The following is a 17,478-nucleotide window of genomic DNA, read 5'->3' as shown; positions in this document are numbered from 1 at the left end:
TTAGCATTATTCAACTTTAATGAATGTGTTCCATATAAAAACAAAACAAAAAAAAAGTGTAGTATAGCAGAACAATTGACAGATCCCTTTTTATCTCTGGAAGGAGAATTTGTGGGCATCACCAAAGGGCAATGTCACACGAAATGTAAAGAGAGCAAGAAGAGAGGTGATACAGGTAGCCAGATAAAGGAGTTCAGCTGAGAGAAACTATTTCTGTGCTAAATAACGCGGGGAACTCGGAGTGTCATCAGCTTTTCAGAGCCTTACACTTTGCAAGTTGTGAACTTAATTAGAAATGTTGATTTTGCCTCTTCCTCTCTAGTTTTGAGTGCAACTTGAGATGACATCAACTGATGTTCCCTTTTCCCATTCCCACCCCTGCTAACAAAATTCTGGTCAGGGATCCAGATTAACGTGATAAACTGTGTTTAAACTACCCTCTTCCGTTAAGGCCAGGCAGCCAGACCCAGATGTAGCAGCCCCACGTTGTCACAAGAAAAGGTATCCCTGCGTGAGGAGTGGGAAAACACAGTAACAGCTACAGATTTTCACAGGATACAAATGTCACACCTCTCAGATAATGTTCGGCAGCAGTAATTAGAGAGGGGATGCGAGCAGGACTAAAACGATGAAAGCAAAACAACAATTATTCATCTGGGCTAAAACTGGCTTACAATTTTATCTTACAGATATCAGCATACAAGTATTTTACCGTTTTCAGTAATAAAATTAAACAACACTGCATTGCCTTTGAGGCTTAGTGGGGGTAAGTTAGACACTTGGAGGTTCTGATGTGAATGTTTGCTTTCAAAGTCCAGTAACTGACTAGTGCTTCTGTTACTCGGCTGTGCAGGTGGAACCAGTCATTATCTCGAGGCAGCTCATGCTGTTTCAGGCAATAGCAGCGACGTGGGTCTCCTTGTGGCAGGCCGTGAGCGAGTTTCCATTACAGCTCCAGTAGAATTTAGGAGTGCAGCAAAGCACCATAGACATGACCAACCCCAAAGTAAGCATGAGACAAATTACCCATTTTATCATCCCCGAGTATATGAACGGGAGGATGAGGATCGTGAGAATCACCAAAAGCAGCAGGAGCAGCACGAGTCTCTGGATAGCCAGCCTGTTGTCCGCTGGAACGTTTTGGTCTCTGTATAAAACATCTTGGCTGCCCTGAGCCCAGCTGCTGCTGTCCAGCCCCAGGGGAGAGATGTGTACCTCGAGAGCCACGTCAGGATGTTCCAAGTGGTCCATGATTTCTTCTTTATTGGGAAGCGTGCGGATAAATCCTCCTGACACAGACGTGTTTTTTCTGCACAGGGGGCAGGTGATTATCCAGGTATCGCCTTCTTTCCTGAGGATAAGCTTGAGGCAAACTGCGCAGAAAGCATGCTGGCAGTCAAGGAGCTTTGGGACTCTGTACACGTTGTACTTGTTGAAGCAGACCAGGCAGTCCATGTCTGCAATAGATGATGTGGGTGAAGACTGGTAACTCGTTTCGGAACTGTACACTTCAGGAGAGCTTGAGTTTATTACCATAACAAGCGGCTTTGAGTTCGGATAGTCACTTTCCAAAAATGCTGGTTTAAAGGTATCAGGACCGTCTGGCTCTGTGTCCGGAGATCTCTCCATTTCTTTCAGATGTTCTTCGGCAAATACCAGTCCCTTCGCGTCAGCAGCGTTTTCTGTGAGGGGTCCTGCTCCGCTCATGTCTGCAGCACCTTCCGCAAAGGGTGCAGGACTTGTCTTCTCAGCCTGTGGTACTCCAGAAGCTGTCGATTTGTTTTCGCTGCTTGGCTTGTCCGTGGGATTCTCCATGGAGATAAACCTCGGTGCGGTTTGTCTTCCCTTAGCTGAAGGATTTGCGGAGTTTCTGGCTCCTTTTATGTGCTCCTTTATTCCTGTTGTATGCATGATCGAATGACAGCTTTAAGCGTGTTGTGCTCTTACAATGTGATGTTTTTATGAGGTGGTGACCTGAGTTAACGATTAACTTCGTGGCCAAGACAGTTTACAACGGCTGATACCACTGAGCAATTCCTGTCCAGAAGCAGATCCCATGGCGTTAAGAGACTGCAGCGTTGTTCACCGTGATAGCCAAACGGAGAGAATGGCACTACCATTATTACCAAACTAGTACTTAATTGTTAAACACAATTTCTGTTCTTAAAAGAGAGGTCTGTTGGTAGCACTCTTCCTTTTCTTGCTGTTCACAGGACAAGCTCGTGCACTCTCAGGAATGCACTTCTGTTAGGTGGTTTTGTGAATATTCAGCTCATCTAAAAAATAAAATGCCTGGGCACAATCCCTCATTCTCTAACTTCTTTCTGCCTTTCTTGAAGTGTAAAATACATACCGTTTTCAGTAAGAATCTCTTGGAATGAAGGAAGGTAGAAAAGGAAGGATTGCCAATACCGGAAGGCTAGACTAGGTCAGAATTCCTGGGAGAAGACATGCAGTACCAAGTCTGTAGCCTCAAGTGCACCTAAGTGCTGGAGCTATCGGTGCTACCGAGTCCCAGCCCCTCTCTCCAATGGACCAGCAGCAGAAAGAACTGAAATAACCGCGATTAGAAGGGGAAGGAATTCAGGAGGGCTCTAATCTCGTGAACTGCTGGCGGGGGGATGAGGTGAGAAGGTTCTTTGCTGAGAAATAGTAAAAGGTTTGTTGTGAGCAAACCTCATAGAAGTGTCTGGGTGTTCCTGCTGTACTTCTGCTGACACAGGATATAGCAGTGTTTGACGGGCTTTGAGGTGACCCCAGATTTTAGGGAGCATGAAGATCTTTCATTTGCAGAAGTGCAAGAATGTTTGGAATTGGGCTTGGTGCACTGCAAGGCTTGGTTATGTTTAAAAGAGGGTGATTTTTCTATTGCATTTCACATACCTTTTAGTAAGTTAATTCTGTTAAAGAAGAAAAGATAAGGGGGGGGAAAGACCATGTTTGCATAGGTTTTTCCTTGGAATGTCTCTTCTCATGGATTTGTTTATGACAGGAAATGGATACAAAAGAGGAGTCACATCATTCCAGGTTAATCTCGGAGTGAGACACCAGCTTGCTATCACAGAATCATCCAGGTTGGAGAAGATCTTGAAGATCATCTAGTCCACCCATCAAAGCTATACAGCTTTCAGCACAGTAATCTTCAAAATATTCTAGGAGATAATGTTTATAGTCCCTCGAGCTTCTTCCTGCTCTCAAGTTACGTTACAGCTTGTTGTGACTGGACTAAAGGAACTTACCGATATACACGATTTAAATATTATCTTGATGTGGAGCCTCGGATGGTATCACCCGTTAATGGGCATAAGCGTGAGTAAGAGCAGAGAGCTGCAGTGCCTGAGCAGTCACCGTCAGACTTACAGCACATCTTCTGGCACGACAGGGAGCTTCTTACACTGAGGTTGAAAAGCAGCTTGGAAGCAGCCTTTTACCTGATCCTAACCAAGGCTTGTTTGACTTCACAAATGCGACCTGAGAGCCTCTCGGGAGAATCCAACGTGGCTATTTGGTCTTGCCCTGTTTGTCTGCGATGTCCTCTTGTAGCACGCCCGTAACGCTTATGCCTGGGAAGTTGATTCGCTCTGTACGTCGGTGTCTGTTTCCACGCTGGGACTGTTTTCTTAGCTCTCATCAGGAAGCTGTTTGGATGCACTGTCTGAACAGAGCTAGGAACTGGAATCTGACAGCATCAGGCAAACTGTCTTGTCATACCTGCAGAGCAAAGTAGGGCAAGGAAAAAAAGAAATGGGTAACTGCTGATGGATTAGAATAGGTGCAGTCATCAGGGGCAGCGCTGGATGGTGTTAATGGTGGGGGGCTAGTTTTGTTGCTCACTGGCAGAAGGGTGGCAGAGCAGGAGGCTGACAGGAAATCTGTGCTGAGCCTTCAGCTGTGGCCGTGGTGCCTGGGGGGGCTCGTGACCAGGCTGCGGAGCTGCCCCAGATGTTTTACAGCTGCAGCACCAGGCTCGGCGGTGGTGCTGATGTGTGCCCTGTGGTTTGCCAGCTCTCCATCCACCTTCTGCCCTGAGAAAGGGTGACAGAAGCCCTTTTACTAACACACCTGGAGGTTCACTCCCAGCTGAGCAAACTGGGAGCGGGTCCCAAATGGGCCCCCGTCTCCGTGCCCACTCCTTGCTCAGATGAGAGCACCCCGGGGTGCCCGGGGAAGAGGAAGGGGGAACAGAATCGGGCTCGTTTTAATCATTTACAGGCTGCGTCCTCACAGGAATTCCCTGACAGAAATTCACCGCCCTGCTGCAGGCCTCGGGCTTTGCGTTTCCGAAGCTCCCTCAGCGCATCCCTTGGCGGCGCTGCTCCGGCCCCGCTCCCGGCCTGCGCCGCTGCTCCCCGACTGCCACCTCGCGGGCTCCTCGCCTCCTCCTCCTCCTCTTCCTCCTCTTCCTCCTCCTCCTCCGGAGGCCCGGGGAAGGTGACAGGCCGGCAGCGCAGGCGCGGAGCTCCCTGCGGGGATGTCCCGCAAGCAGGCGGCCAGGGCCCGGCCCGCCGGCCGCAGGAGGGCCCCGAGCCCCGCAGCGGGCGGAGGAGGCCTCGCCAGGCAGCTCCGGGCCCTCGGCCTCAAGCTGCGGGAGGTGCCGGGCGATGGGTGAGTGCTGGGGGCACCCACGGGCCTCCCGACCCCGAGGGGTTTCGCTCCGTACCCGCCCCGAGTCCCTCAGGGACGGGGGCTGCGCGCAGGGGGTGCGAGGGGCTTGTGTGTCCCCCCTGCCTGTCACCTGAGGGCTCCCCTGGCTGTGTGGGGCACGGCAAGAGTAAGTACGGGGAGAAAGGAAGGGGAGAAAGAGGTGTGTGTGTGCTGAGGAAGTGCTTGGCGTTGGGTTGCCCTCGCTTATTTCTCTCGGTGGTGGTTGGGGATGGTTTGGCCCAGCGCTGTTGCTGGTTTGCTCTGTACGAGCAGATGACATGCTCTCTTAAAACCTTATGTTCTTACCGTAAATTCATCGAATCTCAGCTCCTGCTGCCCAGCCTGTATTTATTCCACTGCTACACCAGGGCCATTGGTTTAACATTGCTCTCCGGTAGCAACGTTTCAGACACGCTAACACGCGGTTTCTCTTCCCTTAGCAATTGTTTGTTCCGGGCCCTCGGTGACCAGCTTGAGGGACACTCCCGAAACCACCTCAGACATCGCCAGGAAACGGTGGACTACATGATAAAGCAGCGGGAGGAGTTTGAACCCTTTGTGGAAGACGATGTTCCCTTTGAGAAACATGGTACAGTCTCTGTAGACACGAATAGAAGGGGTTGTTCCAAAATGAGGTTACATCTCCTTTGAGTACCTTTCCACTGAACCATTTCTCATCCCTGAGCTATGCTATGGCCACTCTCTAGATTTTAGAAACAGCAGTGAGTTTACATTTCTCTTTGTTATCTTTCTGTAGAAAGATGAGCTATTAAACTTCTCCTGGAACGTATTTGAATTTAGGAAGAACTTGAAGAAGGAAAGAAAAAAAAAAGTCTAGAAATAATAATTTGGTGTTTTCAAAAGGAACTTGAGAAAATGAAGTTTTCTCAAAACGTCAAGTATTCAAGGGTGAGTGGAGAGCTCACCCTTCAATACTGGTGGGTGTTGCGTGGCTGATGTCCTTGGATTTCTTTTTCTCCTTGACACTTGATATTTCATGGTGTTAACCCAGGGGAAGATGGAAAGCAGAGACCAACGCAGCCTTTGTTCTAACAGCTTTGGGTATGTGCCAGGTGACATGCAGGTGCTGCATGAAAGTAGCCTGGTCGTTTAGCACGTGGCACCTACCTTCAGAGCTGAGACAGAACTGATGGCCTTGCGTAATCAAGGGGTGTGCTGCATTTTTGGAGGTTTCTGCGGTCATTTAAGACTCAGTAACCTCTGTTGCTACCAGATTCTTGCCCCTGCAGTTACCATTTAATAGTTGGGATTTCCTTTCCAAAATTTCTTGGGCCCTTGTTGAAATTTTGTTACTTGCTAAACCCCCGTTGCTTTTTGAAGTCTCAGAAACTAGTTCTCCATCTCTTCTGAATGTTTGCTTTCATTTAGTTACCAACTTGGCAAAGCCGGGTACCTTTGCTGGCAACGATGCTATTGTGGCCTTTGCAAGGAACAATCAAATCAATGTGGTTATTCATCAGCTTAATGCTCCACTGTGGCAGGTGAGAAACAAAACTTCCATATTTTGGCCTAACTTTTAGCTGATGGATACAAACAGTGTTGCAACTTTCTGGTCTGTTCAAAGAGAACAAATACACTGGTTGGCAGCCACAGGTAGCTTGGCGCTCGCTTTTTCAGCCCTGAAGGAAACCTCAAGTTCTCTGTGGGATCTGGAATGAGGAGTTGATGGTTCTGACAACTGGAAAAATGAGGCTCTGGACTGGGCAGGAGAGGGAAAAAAAGGTTTTAAAATGTTAAAGTGGTGTTTAATCAGCTTCTGGAAAGGTCTGTGCGCTGTGGATTCCTCTTGCAGCTGGGGACTGGAACAAGTAATTCATCGGGTCTCTCCTGCTCTCTTTTTTGTTGTTGTTTTCCTGTGGCAGATCCACACTGGCATGGGTCCGTACTTGATCTCTGCCTGTTCATCAAGCGAGAACCTACATCCAAGCCAGGATTGTTTCTTGACATATTTTATGAGGGTAGTAGAGGCTTTAAGGGCTAAGCTGAATTCACAGAGTACCAGTGAAGTATGTAGGTGAAACAGGGCAGTAAAGAGAAAAAGACCAGGTAAAAGCTGCAGGTGGTGTCTTTGGAAACACTTGAAACTGCGTCAGATGGATTCTGAACCCAAATAAGTTTAAACCCATACCTATATGGCAGCAATGGGCAGTAAGACAGTTCACCTGTGTGTTAAAAAAATAATCAACTGCTTGACCTGCAAGAGAGAACAGGGTAATGGAGGTAATGACCCTGCAGGAGAGGTCACGGAGGTGCAGTTCATGTGTTGCTGCTGTTTTGAACCAAATACTCACCTCAGTGCCCTTAACTCTTAGCGATCTTTTTGCACATCCTCTCAAAAATCTCAACCTCCTTTTTCCCATTCGTTGACCTTTCCTGGGCTGTAAATACCGAGGTTGTGGTGAGGTGAGGTTCCATTTGGTGTGCCTGAGTGGAGTTTTGTTAGCGAGAGTGTGTCGTGAAAATGGCATAAGTAAGGAGAGCTGTCCATAACTGTAATGTCAGGAGTTCCCTACCTGCACAGAGGGGATCACAACACGGAGACAGTCTTACCAAGTTGCTAAACTCATCGAACCCAAGACACCCTTTTTCTTTATGTTGTCCATACTATTTTTCTTAATTTTCCATTTTCTACATCCTTTTTTTTTGTGTTTTTTTTTTTTTTTTTTTTTGAGCCCCAGGAGCATTTTGGAAAGACTAGATTACAAAGAGAGCATTTCCAGAGAAGCAGATCAGCAAGACGCTTTAAGCAGATGGTGTGAATCTCTCTGTTGGTCTAAAGCAGATGGTGCATCATCCTTCAATTTTAAGAGAGCCATTGGCATATGCTGAAGCGAAGGTGGAGAAATGGGAGCAGGAGAAGTGTTTGGGACCTCCAGCTGTTTCTCAAACCGTTGGAGCTGGGCATTTCTGTGCTGACTTCTTAAGGCTTTAAGCACCCTTTACCTTTTTTTGATATTTTGATAGTGACTGCAAATACAGAGAAAGAAGTTAGCACAGATGTTATTTTATCAGCTTTGGGGGTTACTATTTACCTTTTTCCTATGTTTTTGCCTTTTTTTTTTTAACTGCAACTAACTTTTACTTACAATTCCAGTGTATTTTGCAAAGAGTGCACACAAAGAGGCTTCGGTTTCTTCATCAGTTGTTGCCAACTTTCTAGATCTTTCAAGAGCTGCAGGATTTGTTAGATACCTATTTTGACTCTGGCAAATGAAAAACGATGATGATAGATCTCACTGAAATCCAGCACGCTGAACAACTTAGTAAGATAAAAGGCAGGAGTTAAACGTAACCGAGCGTTGAGTTGGAATTTAAGGGTGAGCAAGTGTAAAACAGATGAATGGAGAATATCTGTTGTGAAATCTGAAGTTGTTAATGTAACACAGACTGCAGACGTAGTCGAAAGGTGACTTGGTGTAAATTCTGTAAGTTGGGAAAAGACGTAAAAGGATTGGGAAATTCTGGAGCCCTAAAGCAAACTTTTTTTGTTGTTTGCTTACTGTCATCTTCTCCAGCAAAGGTGTCAGATCTTTGAACTCTGGCTCGACAGGTAAGCAGAGGAGATTTGCAGGTGTGTAATTTCCTGCATTCCTTGCAGGAGTCGAAATGCTGCTGGCTTTTAGCTAACGGCTTGAGACCCTTATGATCAGGGTAGGAACTGTTCTTGCATCTGCATGGATAATATCCAGAGCGAGAATTCTCTTATGGAAGCCTCTGAAATTGATGCTGACAAAGCAAAGGAACATTTGTGCTCCTGAGTGGAATTAATAAATTTTCAGGGTTTGGCTTTACTGGTCTTTCTTTCAAAAGCAAATAATATCAACTCCAAATGTGAATCATTAAAACACCATCTTGTCACAACGGCAGAACAAAACTTATTCTGGGTGAGTGTTTTCAGTGTGGTCCTGATTTGACCAGACTTATGTTCCTCATATTTGAGGGGAAAAAGGCACCGTGTATTGAGTGGAGGCTGCTGCTGAAAATGGGGCTGGAAGAGGTGATCAGAAAATTGTAGAAAACTTAGGAAATTGCTTTGAGCTTAGCCCTGAAGTATTTTGATATCATGTTTTGTTTGTAATGATGTAACTGACCCAGAGCTGTTTATCTTATCCTTGAGACAGAAGTTCTGTTGTTACTGCAGGCACATCTGGATTATTAGGTCAACACTTCCTGTGTAAAGATACTTCAGTAGCTACGTACTTTGCTTCCTAGCACAGTGTTTATCCTTGCTTCAAAAAAATAATACTAAGAAAAATACGGCGCTGAAGTTGTCTCCAAATCCTCATTTGTGGTCTGCTTGGTTCAATTAGATTCGAGGCACGGAGAAAAACAACGCGAGGGAGCTGCACATTGCATATCGGTATGGAGAGCACTATGACAGCGTGAGGAGAATCAACGATGACTCAGAAGCTCCAGCATATCTTCAGATGGAGGTTGGTTACGACAGAATGACCTGAGATCGCTGTGGGGATAAATAACAGCTGAATGTTACTGGCTGATTTGCTTTCTCACTTGCACTGAGATCGAGAGAAGAATTTGGTCCCTGTCTCATGTGGGGATAGAAAAATTCCTAACGTGATTGTAATTAGTACAGCCTGCTCTCTTTGGACGGTATGTGAAGTGCTTAAATTACTGGGCTGGAAATCAGCCTTGAATGTGATGCAGTGATACGGGCTGTAGAAGTCTTGAAACAACCCCATCTAAATACTCATCACCTCAAATGCAAAAACAAATGGGAGGGAGGAAATGGATGGAAATACAATAATTCTCTTAATATCTCACTTTTTCCTGTTAAGGAGGAAGCTGCGCTGTCTTCAAAGTTCTATGCACGCATTTGTATAATGTGTGATATTGTAATAAAATTAATACTTCATTTAAAAAGCCAGTGATGGTTTGTTGATGTACATGATCTTGTACTATGAGTTTGCTTGACAGTGGGAAATGGTTCCAGTGTTAGCAGAAGTTACACAATATCCAGGACTTGTTGATACAGGATGTTTCTGAGAAATCTGTGCCAAAATCAAATCTGTATTAATGACAGTTTTTTAAAAAAAAAAATCGTGTATGATGAAATAACTGTACGCTTTGCTTTTCTTACAGATGCTTTCCAAAAACGATGCAAATGAGGAGGAAATGAAGCCAGAGAAGAGTGGCTCTGAAGATGAGATTGAAGTTGAAAAGGAAGCTGCTATACAAAAAGTGTGCAGTGCAACTGGATGTTCAGTAAGTATTGAGTAGCCTTTTTTCCTTAAGAAAAATTCTAGGGAGTGTTTTCCCTGGACAATTTCAGTACTACAGCCACAAATTGTAATGCATTTCATCCTAGACTCAGTGAAATGCATGCTGTGTGTGAATATTGAACAGTTTTGTAAGGTTTGTCTTGCAGTCTCTCAAACAAATTCACTTGGAAACAAATTCTGTACAATTCACAAACTGTCTAGTCATTCAGGATATTCAGTTTTAGCCGCAGTCACTAGATGACCTGTGTGGTTACTGCAGGCTGTACTGTGCAAATGCAGAGAATGAAAAGTATCAGGAGTGAAACGGTTACACTGACACAGCATGGTCCTTTTTCCTGGTATCTTTGAGATTTTGAAGTTTTTTCCCTCACCTTCTTGAGAAATGGAGTACGGGCTGTTTGGGAGATCATAAAAGCAGACAGCAACCCCCTCCTAGTGGTGCAAGTGGTTGCTGAAGAGGTGTCTGGATGTTGCTGGCTTGAACTCTCTTTAATGTTATCTTTCTCTTGGACAGGACGTTGAGCTAGTCAGCCAGGTTCTGAAAGTGGAAGACTACAACGTAGATTCTGCAATATTTGCCATCCTTCAAGTGAAGGAAATGGAAGGAATCGGTAAGTACGTGGACTTTGTCACTCGCTAACATCAGACAGCATTCTTCTGAGGCATCGTTCACTGTAAACAGCAGTTCAACAGGGACAGTAGCAGTGGAAGCTTCCTGTTGGCTGTGCTGCTGCCTCAGCCTTTCTGTGCTCAGGAAGGTTACGAGGGCAGATTTTGTGCACCTGCAGAGCCTTTCAGTAACGATGCCCCTCGTGAGACTGACCTGGGACTGTTCAAGGCACTGAGCTAAGTTCCTGTGAGCCACTGAGCCTACCATATCCTAATTGATCTGGTTTGGATTTGTTCTGCTCTACAGTCTTGAAAACTCCCTGTAAGATTAGCAATCCCTGGAGCCATTCTGTGGCCTCCTCACCAGATAACTCAGGTTTACCAGCATCTCAGAGCACGTTCCATCCTGGGTCTGTTCTCTGGAGAACCTGACGTACCAGGTGTAGCCTAGTTCTTGAGCACTAGAGTCCCTGGCTTTTGGTTGCCTGTGACATAAAGTCCTCTCTGTGAAGTTACAGGCAGACATTACCACACCTTTAAACTGAAGGTCTGTAAAATAACAGCATGCCACTGGATTAGTGTGGAGTGTTCCCCTTCCACATTCCAGCAGAGGAAGAATATGTTGTCCGATGTGAGCAGACAGAAGAGGCTACTGAACTTTGTCTTTTTCCCTACTCAATCCAGCTTCCAAAAAAAACAGTTCCAGAACGCCTGGAAGAAGGAATTGGCTGACACAGAGACAGCTTCTGTGTATAGAGTGTCTGAGAAAAAACTCTGTTGTTGGTAGGTGCTGAGGAGCAGCGCGATCCTCAGAGCAAAGGTCAGAAATCGTGTACCTCAGCCCTGTGGGACGGTAACAGAAGTGGTTCAAGAATCTTCGGAAATCAGAGTTTGCATCAAGATGAAATAGAAAACCACAAAGGACTGGCTAAATCTAATGAAGATAGTCGATCCAGCAAAAACCCCAAGGTATGTGAAGGGCAGTTTGACAGTGATTTGTACATCCTTTAAAGATCAGAGCAGTTCTTAACCAACAATTATTTTCTTGTTTGAAGTAAAAAGTGCTTCCACTTACTGGATTTTGTAGCCGCTACAGTTGTGACTTTTCTCCAAGTCAAGTGTTTATTAGTGGCATTCGGCACTCTTTCTGAAGTGCACAAAGTTCAGACAGTCTGGAATAAACATTTTCTGGCAGCTGCTTTGGTATCTGCTTGTCTCCTTCCCAGTGTGTTATTTTTCCCCAGCTGGGCAGTAAATATCTGTTTTCAGCTTTGTTTTCATTCTTTCCTTTTCAGGTATCAAAAAAACTAAAGAAGGAACAGCAGCGGCTGGAGAAAAAGAAGAGACAGGAAGAAAGGCACCGACAAAAGGTCTTGGCCAACAAAAGCAACTGTGCAGATAACAATAAGAGAGAGATGGACTCGGATAACCAGATCACCTTGGTGAAGGCCATGACAGCTCTAAACATATGACTGAATGTTCTGAGCATTCTGGTGAGAAAAGCAAAGGAAACTGATCGAGACAAAACTCCTCTTAAGCAAATTTCCAAGCACCCACTGTCATCCTGAAATCAGTTTCTGCAGAGATCTCTGAGCACATAGGAACTTTGTTTCTTCGTTTGCAGGGCAGTTACTCAGTAATTCTACATAACTTGTGTGAAAGAGAGTTTTAAACTTAACAAAAACGTAGAGGTTTGTTTTTGTTCTTATGGAGTTAGGTTAAGGTGAGAACCTTTTCCTCACACAGCAATGCCAGACTTGCTTTGAGATCTCTTGATGTGCTTGGTTATTGCTTAGAGGAGATTTATTTTACCTTACCGTCAGGGAAAGCGTTAACAGTTCTCAACTCAGGAACACACTTTTTATTTTTTTCTGTTAAAATTTAAAAAGTTAGGGAACAGAGGAACAAAATCCTTCCAAAAACGAAGTGTCAGCCAACACTATCAAACATAATACTCCTCTTTTCTTTCTCATCCAAGAGAGTTAAACCAGTGGGCTCCTGGGACTGCAGAGCCAGTTCTTCTGATCTATAAAGTCTAATGAGGTCGTAATATGATACACTACAAGCGGGCATGAGATTTCTGCTGAGTGCTGTGACTTGTACAAGCCAGGAACTTGATCGTTCTTCGTCTCTAAATGAAATTTGTATAGCCAACGGGTTGAGAGTTCTGGGAACAAGCTTCCAAGCAGCAGCGATCACTGGGAAGCCTGCCTGCTTCACTCTTCATAAATCAAGCTTTTTCCAGAATAGGATTTTCATCTTAAATTCCTCTTGCCTATGGTCACTAGGTACTGTAGAATGTATAGCTTGAATCCTGCGGTGCTTTTATAGGGAATTTGGACTGAAGTGTAAGGACTGCAGGATTTGGCCCTAAATTTATGGCTTGCAGTATTTCAGCCTCATTCAGGTTTTGGTCTTGCATCAAGCACTGGGCTTTAAGAAAGCACGTGCACTTACACATAGTAGACAACAGGAGGCACTTCATTAGCAGGGGCAGAGATTAAATAATTTTTTTCAAAGTAAGGAGCATTGTTGTTTTTCTTCAAATCTATACATTCTTCAGAGCTTCCAAATCGATATGGAAATGCCTTTTTTTGACTGAAATGCCAAAACCTGAGGTAGTATTTCTTCATGTGCTCTGCTACTGATCTTGACAGAGTACTTGAACAATAAAAAGGAAGGAGCTTTACTTTAAATACTGATGGTGTAGGCGAACAGGCTTGAATGCTTGTTAAAAAGTTACTTTGGTTCCTGTAACGAGCTTGGCAGAAATAAAAAGGAATATAAAACAGCTCTTACGCTTTATGGAGGGACAGCGTCTGGGAAGTGAAGAAGCATACTGCGTGCTGTTGTAAGTGCCTGTGGTAGGCATTAGAAATTACTGCAGAGGGAAATCTGAATAGTATCTGGCAGGTAGCAGAACCTGGATGAGCCTCGGATTTTCAGTGCTGTTTGACAATCGGTAAAATCCATTTTGTGCTAACCGTTAGTTGACCCGTTAGCAATGTTACTTCTGGAATTCTCTTTCCCCCTTGACTTTTACAAAAGTGGAAAGAATGGACGGATAGCTTGAGTGGGACAAAGTGCAAGTCACTTCACCGGCGTGATGAGACTGGAAGGCAGAAGGCACGTCAAGGTAGTTCAGGTAAATGTATCACCTTCGTCTTACCCAGCCTTGGAGGGATGTTTTTGGTTTTTTATTTATTTACCAACAGTCTTGCCTCATCTGCAATACTTGAACAGCAAAGAAAGTCATCCATGGTATCCACACGTGCAGGAGTGCTGTGGAAGGTGCCTTCATCTTCTGTTGGTTTCTGCTGAAACTACACAAGTTGTGTTGTTTTTTTTTTCCCCTTTCCTGTTCTAAATGCTCAGTGGGGCACATGCTTCTGTTACCAAACCAAATCCCCAGTTTTGGATACTGAGTGCAATAAAGGTTGTAAAGATCACAGAATCCTGGAATCATTACGGTTTGAAAAGACCTCCAGATCATCTGGTCCAGCCAGCCCCTTACTGCCAATGTCACCCACTAAACCATGTCCCTAAGAGCCACGTCCAACCTTCCCTTATCCTGATCATCAGTGAAGATATTAACACTGACCCCTGGGGAACAACACGGCCCCAACACCAACCCCTGGGGAACACCACTGGTGACCAGCTGGATTTCACTCTGTTCACCACCACTCTCTGGGCCCAGCCGCCCAGCTGGTTTGTAACCCAGCAGAGTGTGCCTGTCCCAGCCATGGGCTGCCAGCTTCTCCAGGAGAATATCGTGGGAAGCTATGTCTAAAGGTTTTGCTGAAGCCTAGGCAGACTACGCCAACAGCCTTTCCCTCAGCCCCCAGGCGGGTCACCCGGTCACAGGAGGAGATGAGGTTGGTCGGGCAGGACTTGCCTTTCCTGAACCCGTGCTGGCTGGGCCTGGTCCCTCGATTGTACCGCATACACCACGTGATTGCATTCGGATGACCTGTTCCATCACCTTTCCTGGCACTGAGGTCAGGCTGACAGGCCTCTAGTTCCATGGATCCTCCTTCTGACCCTTCTTACAGATGTTAACAAGTCTCCAGTCATCAGGAACCTCTCCAAATGACCATGACTGCTGATAGATGATGGAAAGCGGCCCAGCAATCACATCCACCAGCTCCCTCAGCACCCTCGGGTGTGCCAGCCAAGCTGGGTGAATGGAGTTGTGTGTATTGGGTGAAGGGTGGGTTAAAAGCAAAACTTGCAGATTATTTTAATGCACCTGCATCACTTGGTTTTGTTAACAGGCAGAAAAGGTTGGGCACTGGGTAGTCGTGACCAGAACCACTTCTGTGGCTGCACTCTGGCTACTAAGGCGTACGCTCACCTGTCAGCTTTCGTGGTGGTTGGAAACTTGGACGAAGGTGGGCAAATTGGGTCATTCTTAATGCAATCTTACCAAGGCGATGTCTGCACGTGTCATTCTGTGCGTGTGACTGAACCTTGCTGGTGCCTGGAGCAGAGCCTGCTTGCACACACAAACCTTAGAGGGCAGCATTGACTTGATCAGCTCTATCCCAGCTCATTTTTCTCTCAACTTTCCTTTCTGATAGAAATGTTTGGTTCACATTTCTGACCGAGGAGAAGCTTAGAACCCGAAGAAACCCTCTCTCTAACAGTGGAAAGTCATCGAGTGACCCTAGAAAGACAAGAAAAGCTATGAAAAAAAAACAACCTTGTAGAAAAACTATTAAAATAATAACCTCATAGAATCACAGGACCATCTAGGTTGGAAAAGACCTTCGAGGTCATCAAGTCTAACCATCAGCCTGACCCACCATGTCCCACCACCAGACTGCGTCCCAGGGTGCCCTTAGAGAGCACCCCACAGAGGGTGCAACCTCATAAACGGGTGCCAAACTGAGCACCGTCTTCGAGGCCAAAGGCAGCATGGAGGCACTTCCACCTCCCAGGTGCAACGAGCGGCTGGCCCTGGTTCGTTAGGGCTAATTGCTGCTGCCGTGCAGCTCCTGGGGGACCCGCCTGGTTCCACGACCCTGCGAGGACCTATTAGAAGATGGGGGTGCAAGAAGGAGCCACCCTGAAAACCCTGTGAGGCTGGAGGAGCTGCTGGCAGTGTCCTGTGCCTTAGTAAGTGCTAATTGCTTAAGTAATCAATTTGTGAGCAGGATGGGTTTACACCCGTGGTCACCCTGGGGTGCTGGACCCGTCGGGTCTCTGGGGAGAGCTACAGGTTTCCCACCCACCCAGGCACTGAGGCTTGAAACAAGAAAACACATGAGATGCACTTAGAAATTGGCTTTAAAACTTATTTTTATTTGAAATCTTTTTTTTTTTTTTTTTTTTCTTCACGATTCCTTGAATCACAAGGAGTGGGTGGGCTTTCCTTGTGCGCAGGTTCAGGGTCTGGCCTCCGAATGACATTTTGGTGCAGTGGGGCCAGAGCTGTGCCTTACTCCATCTCGCTGCAGGAGAAAAAAAAAAAAAACTCAATTTGGAGCATTTCCGTCCAATTTCAAGGCTGGCTTCTCTAGCAGCGGGGACTTGAGCCCCTGCACCGAAAGTTCGGGTAATTGTCGTAGCTTTTGTTGTAGCTCCTGAGGTTCCTCTTGAAGCACTCCGCTGCTGCCTTGTCGCACTCGCAGGCTGTTTTTTGGCAGCTACTCCCAGCTCCTGGGGGAAATAAAGGTGCAAGAGTTGGAGGTTATCTTTTGAATCATTCCCGCTGGCATCCGCAGCCATCGACTCCGGGTAGTCAGCCCGTTTGCCACCATCCTGCCCCGGTGCACAGAGCGGCTACAAAGCAAGCATGACCCCAGGGGGGGCTTTTGATTTCCTCTACATCTAGCTCTGTGTAGATACTTGTTCTGGTCCCGAGGAAGTGCTTCTTTGTGATTCAGCCCCCCCGAAAGGACAGTGTTTGCTCTGGGTGGACGGAAGGACGATCAGGAAATGGGGGTGACAGCGCCACGTCCCCATCCAAGTCAGGGCACCTCAAGTGTTCTGCGTCCAGCTTGGTCACGTCGTCACCTGGCCTCTACAGAAGGGCGACCCCATCCTTTGGGAGGTCTGCTAGCTCTTCACCATTATTTGCATTATTCCTGGCACCTTTCCCTCCTTTCCACCCCCTCCAGGTTGATCTAAAGGACGCCAAGGAAAAGAGATCCCCCCGAGAGCGTGGCTTTGGCCTCGCGCTGTCCCTTACCGCAGACTATGACGCCTCCCTGGACAGAGTATTTGTAAGGGACCAGGATGGGATGACAGCCCGGGGACGACGACTTCAGCCTGCTGTAGCAGCAGTCGTGGGCATGGCAGCACCTGGTATTGCAAAAGACACCGAACTGTCAGGGCGGGACGGGGAACAGCGGGGAGATCGCTGCCGTGGCTAACACGCGGTGGTTCCCGCACTGCCGCCTCCAGCTGCGCCCTGGTTTGAGCTCTGGGAGGAGAAGAGGGCTGGGAGCATCCTCTCCATCTCCCCGAGCTCCTCACTCACCAGTCCGTCGCATCCAGAGGTTGCTTGGCTCCCCTCAAGCCGCAGTAGCAGCCGTAGCGGTTGTAATCCAGCGGGCTCTTACCCGTCTTCAGCCTAATCATGTTAGCAAACTGAACCACGCTGCCGTCCACGTCCCCGGGGGCCAGCCCTGCGACTGGAGACCTGCCGTTAGGATCACCAGAACGAGAAGCCCCCCACCCCACCCTCTGCCCCGAAAACCCCCCGAATTACAGTGGATTTAGGGAAGCCGTTACCCCCCCGCCGCCTCCAGAGGGTACTTACGGCAGACGAGGAGCACCAAGAGCTTCATGGCTGGCGGCGAGCAGCTCCGGAGCGGGGCGAGCCTTCGGGTGCTGCAGCTTGGGGTGCGCTCAGCTGCACCTCTTATAGCCGGCGCGTGCCCGCTCAGCCTGGCTCCTCCTCTGTCGTCTCCACAGCGGGCAAATATTGACAGTCCTGGCCACATCGGTCCCGTTAACG

The 17,478-nt window shown here is 46.9% G+C and overlaps 3 protein-coding genes across 3 annotated transcripts; 1 reads left to right on the top strand and 2 right to left on the bottom strand.

The window, feature by feature from the left end:
• Positions 1 to 2,183, bottom strand: RNF186 (ring finger protein 186). The gene has a single exon (XM_035344973.1). The coding sequence runs from the start codon at positions 1,909 to 1,911 to the stop codon at positions 892 to 894; it is 1,020 nt and encodes a 339-aa protein (XP_035200864.1). The 5' UTR covers positions 1,912 to 2,183; the 3' UTR covers positions 1 to 891.
• Positions 2,184 to 4,410: 2,227 nt separating this feature from the next.
• OTUD3 (OTU deubiquitinase 3) lies at positions 4,411 to 13,965 on the top strand. The gene is made up of 9 exons (XM_035344785.1): positions 4,411 to 4,429; positions 4,466 to 4,605; positions 5,085 to 5,233; positions 6,034 to 6,146; positions 8,976 to 9,098; positions 9,766 to 9,888; positions 10,420 to 10,516; positions 11,302 to 11,483; positions 11,810 to 13,965. The coding sequence occupies exons 2-9, from the start codon at positions 4,472 to 4,474 to the stop codon at positions 11,984 to 11,986; spliced, it is 1,098 nt and encodes a 365-aa protein (XP_035200676.1). The 5' UTR covers positions 4,411 to 4,429; positions 4,466 to 4,471; the 3' UTR covers positions 11,987 to 13,965.
• Positions 13,966 to 15,797: 1,832 nt separating this feature from the next.
• Positions 15,798 to 17,225, bottom strand: LOC118177322 (group IIE secretory phospholipase A2-like; the record flags this gene model as incomplete). The annotated part of the gene is made up of 3 exons (XM_035344946.1): positions 15,798 to 16,175; positions 16,708 to 16,820; positions 16,999 to 17,225. Coding segments are annotated over 3 exons (483 nt in total), but the record flags the coding sequence as incomplete, so codon positions are not given.
• Between the last annotated feature and the right edge of the window lie 253 nt (positions 17,226 to 17,478).

Source organism: Oxyura jamaicensis, chromosome 21, assembly GCF_011077185.1.
Source record: "Oxyura jamaicensis isolate SHBP4307 breed ruddy duck chromosome 21, BPBGC_Ojam_1.0, whole genome shotgun sequence".
Lineage (NCBI taxonomy): Eukaryota > Metazoa > Chordata > Aves > Anseriformes > Anatidae > Oxyura > Oxyura jamaicensis.
Note: the sequence above shows the minus strand (reverse complement) of the source record. Positions and strands in the feature narration are given on the sequence as shown.